General features: G+C 46.4%; 1 protein-coding gene and 1 long non-coding RNA gene across 5 annotated transcripts in view; one reads left to right on the top strand and one right to left on the bottom strand.

Moving 5' to 3' along the window:
* Positions 1 to 268: 268 nt before the first annotated feature.
* The window catches only part of LOC108292702 (transcription factor 7-like 2), a 142192-nt gene continuing 131465 nt past the window's right edge, over positions 269 to 10995 (top strand). For 2 of the 4 annotated variants that reach the window (XM_037733212.1, XM_017513764.2), the window contains exons 1-3: positions 269 to 630; positions 895 to 961; positions 1165 to 1289. In XM_037733212.1, coding sequence (XP_037589140.1) covers positions 442 to 630; positions 895 to 961; positions 1165 to 1289 — 381 coding nt within the window. In that variant the 5' untranslated portion in view covers positions 269 to 441. The remainder of the gene's footprint in view (positions 631 to 894; positions 962 to 1164; positions 1290 to 10995) is intronic. The other 2 variants (XM_017513765.2, XM_037733213.1) reach the window with 2 other exon arrangements.
* Positions 379 to 3053, bottom strand: LOC108292703. Its single transcript, XR_001820383.2, has 2 exons — positions 1461 to 3053; positions 379 to 694 (listed from the first exon to the last, which is right to left on the bottom strand). It is a non-coding gene; the product is annotated as an uncharacterized LOC108292703 (long non-coding RNA).

Here is a 10995-nt window from a genome sequence, read left to right on the forward strand (position 1 = left end):
CAGCGCCGCCTTTGAACTGAAAAGCTCTCAGTCTAACTTCAACTCACTCAAATCCGAGCGGCACGAGCACCTCCTGTATCTTCGGCTTCCCCCCCCTTTGCTCTTTATATCTGACTTCTTGTTGTTGTTGGTGTTTTTTTTTTTTTTAACCCCCTTTTTTTATTTATTATTTTTTTGCACATTGATCGGATCCTTGGGAACGAGAGAAAAAAGAAACCCAAACTCACGCGTGCAGAAGATCTCCCCCCCCTCCCCTCCCCTCCTCCCTCTTTTCCCCTCCCCAGGAGAAAAAGACCCCCAAGCAGAAAAAAAAGTTCACCTTGGACTCGTCTTTTTCTTGCAATTTTTTTTCGGGGGGGCAAAACTTTTTGGGGGTGATTTTTTTTGGTTTTCTTCCTCCTTCATTTTTCTTCCAAAATTGCTGCTGGTGGGTGAAAAAAAATGCCGCAGCTGAACGGCGGTGGAGGGGATGACCTAGGCGCCAACGACGAACTGATTTCCTTCAAAGACGAGGGCGAACAGGAGGAGAAGAGCTCCGAAAACTCCTCGGCAGAGAGGGATTTAGCTGATGTCAAATCGTCTCTAGTCAATGAATCAGAAACGAATCAAAACAGCTCCTCCGATTCCGAGGTAGGAAAAGCCCCTCGGGCTGGTGGGGTTTTTTTTATCTGTTTCCTGGGCTTGGCAAATGTTGCTGAAAGGGGAGAAATCGGGGCTGGGGGCGGCGGCGGGGCCCGGCGGGCGGCGTGTGCGTGCGGTGCCACCATTGCAAAAACTTGTAACCCTGTTTTTTCTACCCCCCCACCCCGACCTCGCCGATTCTTTTTCTCCCCCTTCTCCCCCCTCTGCGTGGCGTTTGCCCCTCGCCCTCCCCACCTCCACCCCTCTGGGAAGGCGGAAAGACGGCCTCCGCCTCGCTCCGAAAGTTTCCGAGATAAATCCCGGGAAAGTTTGGAAGAAGGTGAGTACGCCCCGCGCGCCCCGCAGCCGCCCCCCGGGCCGGCCGCCCTTCCCGCGCGCCCTGGCCCCGCGCCCCGCTCGGCCCGGCCCCGCGCCGGCCCGACCGGGGCGCCCGGCCCCTCGGGGCACTTTCTAAAAAGTTTCTCCTCGCTCTCTCCCGCTCCGCGCGGCCGCCGCCGTCCCCTCGCCGCCCCGCCATGTTAGCGGCCAAGAGGCAAGATGGAGGGCTCTTTAAGGGGCCACCGTATCCCGGCTACCCCTTCATCATGATCCCCGACCTGACGAGCCCCTACCTCCCCAACGGATCGCTCTCGCCCACCGCCCGAACCGTAAGTGCCTCCGCGCCCGGCCCCCCGCCCGCTGCCCGCCCGCCCGCGCCGCCCGCCGGGCCCTGCATGCGGCCCCTGCCCTGCCCCCTCCCCGCCTCCCCCTCCCCGCCTCCTCTCCTCCCTCCCTCCCCTCCCCCGCTCGTGGCCCAGGCGGCCCGAAACTCTCCAAACTTTTCTGCCTTTTGTGGACTGGATTTGTTTGCACTTCGCCACGTTCTTGCTTTCAGTTTGCTGCCTCGTGATGTTGGGGAGACCTCTCTGTCCAAGCAGGGCTTTGTTGTGGGGGGGGGGGTCCGAAGAACTTTTCTTTTGCGCTCTGGTTCCCCCTCCCCCTTTGGTGGCGGTGGTTGTTTCTTCACCCTGGGAAGATGACTGTGTGGCTCTTTCTTTGCTCTCTCTCCTTCTCTTCCTTCCCTCTTCTGTGGCGTCTTGGGCTTTCCCGGTTAACCCCTTGGCTGCCGCTGCGGGCCCCGAGTGACTGTGCTGCGCCCGACGCCCGGGGTAGAGAGTGGGTTTCCTCCAGGCGTTGGACTTGAGAACTGGCGAGCGCGCAGAGCCGGGGGCTCTGGAGAGGCGTCTTGGCTTTCTCTTAACGGGCGGCTGTGTATTTAGCTTTCTAGTGGCGATCGCGGGCTCTCGGCCCTCCTTCCTCCTTCCACTGGAAGGTCACACTTCCCAGATTGGTCCCACCGCAAACTTGGGGGCTCTGAGGAGCCCTTTTCTTTGGCAACCCGCAGGGCCGCAAGCGCCCTGGGCGCCGTGGCGGGCTCGGCTGCCTGGTGCGCTGGCTGAGGGCTCTCCTGGGCCGCGCGGGGCAGCGGGGCAGAGCGGGGCGGGGAGGCCCCTGCAGCCCGGGTTCTGGGTTTGCGTGCAGCCGGATGGCTTCCTCGGAGCAGACTTGTGTATTTCTAAGGAATTTTGGCGCCTTGGTTTGTATGGCGGGGTCTGCGCTCGCCAGCTTCCGTGTAGGCCCTTCGTGGGCCCTGGGGGGGCCAGAGACCAGGGCGTTTGGGCTCAAGGAGGTTCAGGGGCCGAGGGAGGCGGGGCGCCTCTCCTTCCAGGGAGTGGGTCGCCAATCGCCGGCCAGCCAACTTTGGGGGCCCCAGGGCAGCGCGGGGTGCCGGGCTCCGGGGGCGCTTCCTGCAGCGTCCGTCCCGCGCCCCAACCCTGACATTTGTTAAGACGGCTCATCCCCTCCCCCACCGGCCTCTGCCCCCTGCCCTCACCCTGAACCCCCTCCTCCTCATCCCTCCCTCCCTCTTCTAAGAAGCCTGGATTACGAATCTCTGGACGCAAGACGCGTTTGTGCCCGGCTTCCCGGGATTGCCATTTTACACCTTCTCCGGTTTGGTCCCCATACCCCTTATTTACACACACGACTTTTGTTTTTTCTTTTTCGGTAACTCTAGATAGCAATTTGAAATAACGCACCCACTGTTCAGCAGCCGTGGATTCGGTGCTAATGGCCGAGGGCTTGCCGGACGGGAGTCGATCAGATCTACAAGTGTTTTTAAGCATTAAAATATTAACTATCAGGTTTGACTTGTTTTTTTGGGCCCTGGCAAAATGGCAAGGGCATACTAGACCGGTCATTTTTTATGGCTAGGGAAGAGAAATAATTATTCCCCCCCTGCACAGCGCCCAGGCGTGCTTGGGAAGCTGGGAGAGCGGTTCGGCCCGACCCCCTCCTGCAAGGCCAGCTCCACCAGGCTGCAGGGGCCGCGCTCTGGGCTTGCAGCTGTAGGGGAAGCACAGCCCGCTTACTTTGTATTTTTCTTGGGAGCTCGTGTGGCATCTTAAACGGGACCGTTGGGCTCAGAATCGCAGTATTCGCCTACCAATAAACCGGACCAAGCAACATTCCAAAGAATTCCAGAGAATTTCTGCCTCTCCTCCCCTCCCCCTTCCGATGGAAACCTCCCTGGTATTATTTTAAAATCCACTTAGCTATCTGAATATTGAGCTTTGATGGCTGGCTTGCCAGCTTTCTTGACTCCTTTTAAACTCCCTGTCTGATGCTGGCAATCTTGCCATCCCTTCTCAAACTTGAGCAGTTGTGTTGTGCTGTAATTAGCAAACAGGGAAATTGTTAAAGGCAAATAAATGATTTCCCGGTGAGAAAAGGAAGGCTCCCAATGATCGGTCCCTTTTGTGGGCATTATAGGAATAGACGGCGTCTAGTTATTTTAATTGTGGACATAGCGGGTGGCCTGGTGCTGTGACATCAGGTTGAGTCTGAGAAGACATTTCTGAACTCAGTAGGCAGTTTTAGTATTTACATGTCAAACACCAGCAGACATCTTTGTGTACACTGCCCCTTCTTCCTTCCTCTCTGTTACCTGGGCTAGATTATGTGCTCCAAAATTAAAGTTATTTATTTAGGCTGGTCAGCAGAGCAGTGGAAATAAGGACGGTAGGCTGTTGTGTGTCACTCCTGACGTCTTCAATCAGAGGGCCAGCTTGCAATTCCAGATTTGATACAGCTGCGGGAGGAATGGAGGCATCTGTGTAGCAAGATAGCGGGCTTCCCATGCTCTTCTGAAATTCTTAGTGCTTTACAGGGTGTGTTTTTAATGGCAAGGTGTGAAGACAAATTCGTTGTATGCTTTATTCTTTTCCCTTTACTCCTTGGTCATGGTGATTTTTGCTACATTTTCTGTTACTTATGATGTACCTGTAAGCAGCTGCATCTTTAAAAGCAAACTCTCTGGAACCCTGATTTCTGCTTTTTAATTTAAGAATGTAAAGAATTAGAGAGTATCATTAAATCGGCTTATGATGAATAATACATTATCTCAAGAATAATGCTTTAATTGCTGAAGATGCCATAAAGCTTGATAGTAATAATTTTATTTTAAAACGACAAAGATTTCTGCGTAATATTAATTTAGTCTTTGATACAGTAATAGGAATGGCTTTTAAAAAGACAGATTCAGATGCAAAAGTGCATTAAGGAGAGGTCTAGTTAAGTAGATGGGAAGTGTTAGAACTGCAAATATTAGAATTGTGGTAACATTTGTATACTAAAGATAAGACTACTGTAACCTATTAAAGTTGATTGGAAAAAGTAGTTTTATATTTCTTTTTCCGTCCTGGCAAAGGGGAGAGAGGAATACGGTGGTTGAAATTCCAGTTCGGTTTGAAATTTCTTTTTAAGGACTTGATTATTCGAGTCCTTGCATCTTCTCTTATCCAAAGTTATTTGCTTTTCAGCTGAGCTGTTTGCTACTAGGTTGAATAGATAAATAAGCTGCATCTTGAATTCATTTTTGAACTTGGAATCCAGCATTTAAAGGAAACTGAGAGGGGCCTATTCATTGGGGTTTTATTTAGCCGGGCAATTTCTCTTTTTGGTTTGTGAAAAATGGATGTTTTCTCCTCACTGAAACGACATAACCCTTTCTAATACAAAAGATGTAGACCTCGGAGTGTGAAGGGTTAATGGTGGTCCTTCCCAGTTGTCCTCCCACCCCCCCACCTCACCCCTGATTGTTTTGACAACACTTTTCAAAGTGTGACATTCCAAGCCCCTACATAACAATGTAATATTACTGTAATTACACAGGTCATTACATTTTAAATAGAGAACAATAAAATGCTTATCGCCCTGAAAAAGAACAGGTGTTCTTGCCCTTCTTTGGTATTTATGCTAATTGTTTTTCATCTCCTTCAGAAATATTTATGGCGAACATGTTTAGATTTCAATCTCAAAGCAACCATACTAATTCCATGCTAATCTTTATAGGTTAGGGTTTAATGTCTGCAGTATGGATTATAGGCTCAACATTCACCCAATAAGTCATATTGTAATGATTATAAATTAAATATGCCAGCGCTTTCCACTTTGTTGATATTGAAACTTTCTGAAACCCCAGAAACAAACTCAGGCATTTGGGAGCCTAACAAACGGGCTTATCTGGAAGATGTGTTTTTGGAAACTTTGACTGTTTCAGGGAAGGAGCTTTGACTGATGCCCTCCATGTCTGCTTGAGGAGGAATGAGGAAAACAATCCTCGTTCTTGCTAGGAGTTGTTTTCACCTTGATTTTAATTTTACTGATAGGGATTTCATTTAGAGTCACTGCTGGAAGTTGGTCAGCTTTCTGTTTCTTAGCAAGCTGTGAAAAAGTTACCGGAAGGTTTCCGGGGGCTTTGCAGATCAAGAATGCTGTTCTGTTTGCAGTGCTGGATCGCTGCAGTTCTGCAAGGCATTAAAAATATATATTTGCTTTAGAAAACTAGCATTTTAATAGTTGCACCAAAGGCTGTGCTTTTAAAGATTACAGTAGAAGTCTTTCCAGGTTTTGAGTGTCTCCTTACATCCCATGAGGTGCCCCTGGCTGTGTGCAGAAAGTGCCTAGATTTCTCGGTGGAGAAATCCTGGTGCAACTTCTCTTACACACGTGCAGTGGGTGAACTAGAAGGTATCTAAGAGGATTTTACATTTTGTCAGATGTTTCACAACAGACTCCCCCAAATTACATTAACAATGCACTGTAGAGAAAGGACAGCTGCACATTTTTGTGTGGACGCGTGTTTTTGGACCATGACTAAAACTCTGAGGACCTTTCCCCCAGCTGTCTGGAAGTTATGTGGAAGTTGGTTTATTGGCAGTTAAGTATGAGACAACCTGGATTTAGCAAATGCTCTCTCCTGTACAGGAAGTAGATGACATTATGTTGGGGGAAGGGAAATTTCAGGCAAGGAGTGATTTACTCTTTTTTGTTTGTTTGTTTTAAACGATGGAGTTGCCAAATAAAAAATAAGCACTTTCCAGGGAAGTAGGTGTAAGCTTTTTAGTCTTGTTGAGTAGTATTAGATAATATCTTTGACCGCATTTATAATTCTTTTGAGGTGACACATTTCAAAGTTGAGAAAAGGAGGCTGAACCAAATTCTTGAGGGTCTTTTTTCGAAGGTGTGTGTGTGTGTGATGTGGGCATCTGAGTTTCTTTTGGGAGTGAATATTGGCAACCATGTAAGTCAATCTTCAACTCTGACTTATAATTGAGCACATTTGTGAAGGAAATGGTTAATTTTACAACCAAAGGCAAACTTGCACCTCGACAGGTCTGCTGAAAGAAATGTGCCCCAGTCTTTTGCTGGCAAGCGTACCACCAGGTCATAAATCCACAGGCTTTATTTACGGCCCATAACACTTATGAATGTTAAGATATTTGACGCCACGTTGGCCTTATAATATTCAAGGTCCGCAGACATTGGCAGTAGCTCAAATTTCTCTCACTAATTATAAGCAATGAGATTGGGGGGGTATCCCAACGCAAATGCTGCCGTCCCTTCTCCACTGACCCCCACCTCTGCAATCTGAGTTTACTGAGACAGACACCACTCCTTTGGCAGCTGACTTGTACGTTTCCTCTAGGCTATTGTTATATACATATATAAAGAGCACTTTCAGGGATGGAAATTCAGTGGGGGCCGTGCACAAATGCCTTTTTCAAAAGCAAAGTTGCTCTAGGTGTTTGCATCTTTCCCCTTTTCTCCCTTTTTCCTTTCTCTTTTCTTAATCCCCCCAACACCCCCACCTTTTTTTTTTTTTTTTTTTTTTTGAGACTACATTGCCTATATTGTGCATTTTCTCCAAGAATACCTAAAGAAACCTAGTATGGGAGACGGTTATTTAATTTATATGTTCCCCTGAGCTGGAAGGGAAAATATACACATTACATAGTACACTAGTTAACATGAGAGTTTTTTAAAAACATGAGGTGAGGTGAAGAGAGTTATTAAAAGAATGCAATAGGTGAGGGGGAAAAAATCTAGGTTTACATCGGGGATAGGAGAGCTGCTTATTTGTGAAAAATGTGCTGGTATCTGGGGGAGGAGGCACAGAAAAGTAGCCAGAGGAGACAGAATAAATGCCTAAGAGAGATTAGAAAAGTATAATACAAGAGGACAAAGATTTGGGCTTGGGGGAATTGAAATTGGAGATTGGAAGTTTCCTTTTGGAGGGGCGTGGGAGGACCCTGGACTGAGCTATTAAAAAGGGATATTGCTTTGCTCAGCAAAGATGGGTTGCAGTCCCTTCATTACCCAGGGTGTTCTACCTAGCCACAGATGTGTTTCCTATCAGTTATGTGTAAGCATTTGGGGGTGGGGCATTATCTGTGGTGGAGACTGGAGTGTGGGAGAGAAAGGCCGGTTGCCCTACTGATTTGAATTTATGTCTAAAAAATGGGCTGTTCCGGTGTATTACAAACCGACTGTGCGGTATAGTGGGGGAAGTGGGATTCAGAGCTGTTTGCCAGGCCACGAGAGATGATGGCTCTGTCATTTTGACTGGGTCCTTCCTTCCATCCAACCCAACTTAAAGACCCAGGCCGAAAGGTTTTCTTTTCTAATCAATGGCATGTAGAAACTTACTAGCCCTCAGGGATAGAAGTGAATCCCTAAACAGCTCATTACAAAGATGGGGCTGTGGGATCTTTGAACGGGTTATCAGCCGAGGTGTTCTTCGGTTTTCCCATGATAGGTTTTTCTTCCTTAGGCACATCTGATTTCGGGCTGGTAATTCGACCTGTTATATTTTATTCTTTTTGTCATGAAGTAGCCCAACCAGGCAGGTCTACGGAGGAAGGAATGGCCAGGAGTGGGATCAGCCCTGAAGGAGTTAAAATTGCTCCCTAAAGTTTGGCATCATGAAAATAAATTTGAGGCCTGGTAGGCATTAGCAGGGCACAGCACATTTACAGAGCTTAATTAGTACGCACTGTAATTGTTCATGGTCTGCCAGAAGAAGTAATGTTCAGGAAAAGTGGAGTCCCTCTCTTGCAGTCTTCAGCTTGAAACCGATAAATCACTTGCATATTTGTGTAGTGATTCAAATGGAGCTAAGACCTCTCCCATCCCAACATGTGGTAAATTGTAAAGTCAATGAATTGCAGATGTAGGCTACAGTGAGATTCTCTAAGAAAATGCAGAATGAATGGGAAAGAGTGATGGATGCTATAAATATTTACAGAGAAGATAACTAGATTCCTTCGTGCTGGGCCAATTATGATATACTAAAATATATTAGTAAAATGCTTAAAAAATTGAGAGGATTTGTGTGGGTCTTTGGGTGGGTTGGTTTGTTTCGGAAAGTGAAATAAAAGACACTGTGTTATCGTCATGTCAGTTTTATTAAGCCTGAATCACAATGGCATACCCAGGGAAGGACACATGAAACCCATATTAATGCAAATTAATTCGTTATGAGTTGCAGCACTGTGACTGCTAAGTGGAGTAATGATGGGGGCATCATTTTAAGAGTGTTAGTGTAGCACCTTTTAATGAAAAATGCTGTGTTAGGAACATGTCTCAGCACTTCAGCCCATGTGTTTTTATAGATGCTAGAAATATGTTTTGTACAAGAGCAAGAAACTTGATTCACTTTATTTTTTTCCCCCAAACAGTTTAAGAACTTTAATTATGTTTTGACGTTGAAAGAAAATCATCTAGTTTTTCTCAAAAATCAACCCAGAAATGCCTATCACCATAACCAAGTTCAACTTCACCTTTTTTTTTTTTTTTCTTTTTTTTCCCCAAGACTTTATACCACAAAGTGGAAAAACAATGAACGGAGCATTTCCCCATAGACCTACAGATAAAACTTTCTTGAAGCGACTTTTCCCCCTTTTTTTCTTCTTAGAGAATTTTGGTCTCAGGCAATGTTGCAAGTCAATACTTCTTTCCCCAAATGTGAGTAGGTGGATCTGTATAGAAGCTGTAAAAGTTAATGATCGTTCTCTGACTCATAGCTGATGGTTTCAGGTTGAGGAAGAGAAAAATTAATGAGGGTAAATAGACATTTGATGGAACATTGAGACAGTAGGAGAGATTGTTCTTGTGTCTAAAGGCATGCATTTTGTTGCAGCAGAATTTCTGAGGGAGAATGCCAGGAAGTGAGAGGGGATGGCATCGTGAAGTTATTGTTTAGGGATGGTACAAATGTTCAGTGTCTAGATCTTTGCAGGAATGTTTAAGCTCAAGTACCAGGCAATGCTGGTTTTGCCTTTTCTCTTAAAGTCAGAGGCTGTCCCCCGCCTTAATACTTTTTATAAGGGCAGGCAGTCACCCAAAGTCCTGGTCAAAAGTTTATTTCCCATTAAATGTAAAAGGCTCTCAACACAGTGCTGGGGGTGCAGTGGATTAGGGGAAGCTGGGCTCATAATGGCCTGTGGTTGCTCAAATGACTAAATGACCTAAGGAAAGTTCTTAGGTATACTAAAAAAAGTATTTTGTTTCTTAACGTAATTACATGGAAATTAGATTTCAAGTGGCTCATGGTAGTAGCTATAGGGTAGAGAAGAAAGTCGACCAAAGAACACCTCCAAGGAAATGCTCCTTTTTTTTTTTTTTTTTTAAATCTGCATATATAAGAGAAAGCCAGGTGCTTCATAAAACGGAAAATAAAGTAAATGTTCTACCTCTTCCCAATTTAGCAGGACAAGTAGACATCAAAAATGAATGTTCATCGTATTAGAAGTTAGTGCTGGAAAAACCAACAGGATTTCAATTGTTTTAGTTGTCTTTGAAGAGGAGATTTCTGTGGTTGAAAAAACTGTTTCCCCTTCCATGTCTGGGTATCTATGATATTTTGTATGTGAAATGTCAAATTTAGAGCCCAGCAGTGATGAGAAATAAAATGAGGAATCTAGATGTGATAATAATAGTGGAAGGGGTTAATCTTAAAGTATTGGTCTTCGCATTGCTGAAGAATTTTGCAAGCCTGTGCTGTGAACTGCTGAGTCTTCATAGTTCTTCCTCTGGGCAAGTGAGGGCTGAAGCATTTGGGGGTGGAAGAATGGGGGATGGGCTTGGCCACTGATTTTTGTTGAGAGCTTCATGGGGAGGAGTGAAATGAAAAATACGTTGGAGTTCTCATCTGGTAACTCCCTGGGTACTTCAGGCAGGGAGGTGCCATTTTGAAGGTGTGGTGTACACCCAGGTGAGAGCAGCCACGTTTGCCGGATGAGGAAATGATGTGGCGTAGTCTTGGAGCACTCCAGGTGACTGGTGCAGGACAGTCCCAAGAGATGAGGCAGATGGGAACCTGGTTTATTTTGGAGACGGAGTTTTGCTTTTGTTGCTGAGGCTGAAGTGCAGTAGAGCGATCTTGGCTCACTGCAGCCTCTGCCTCCTGGGCTCAAGCAATTCTCTTGCCTCAGCCTCCCGAGTAGCTGGAATTACAGGCGCTGGCCACCTAGCCCAAGTAATTTTTTGTATTATTATTATTATTATTTTTTTATAAAGATGGGGTTTCACCATGATGGCCAGGCTGGTCTTGAACTCCTGACCTCAGGTGATCCACCCACCTCGACCTCCCAAAGTGCTAGGATTACAGGCGCGAGCCACCACACCCAGCCTTTTGTATTATTTTTATTATTTTTTTGAGACAGAGTCTCGCTGTTGTCACCCGGGCTGGAGTGCAATGACTCAATCTTGGCTCACTGCAACTTTTGCCTCCAGGGTTCCAGTAATTCTCCTGTCTCAGCCTCCCAAGTAGCTGAGATTATAGGCCCACACCACCACACCCTGCTATTTTTTTTTTTTGTATTTTTAGTAGAGATGGGTTTTCACCATCTTGGCCAGGCTGGTCTCAAACTCCTGGCCTCAGGTGATCCACCCGCATTGGCCTCCCAAACTGCTGGGATTACAGGCGTGAGCAGCCGCGCCCTGCCTGGGAACCTGGTTTTAAAAATCAGA

This window comes from Cebus imitator, unplaced genomic scaffold (genome assembly GCF_001604975.1).
Source record: "Cebus imitator isolate Cc_AM_T3 unplaced genomic scaffold, Cebus_imitator-1.0 Scaffold500, whole genome shotgun sequence".
In the NCBI taxonomy this organism is placed as follows: Eukaryota; Metazoa; Chordata; class Mammalia; order Primates; family Cebidae; genus Cebus; species Cebus imitator.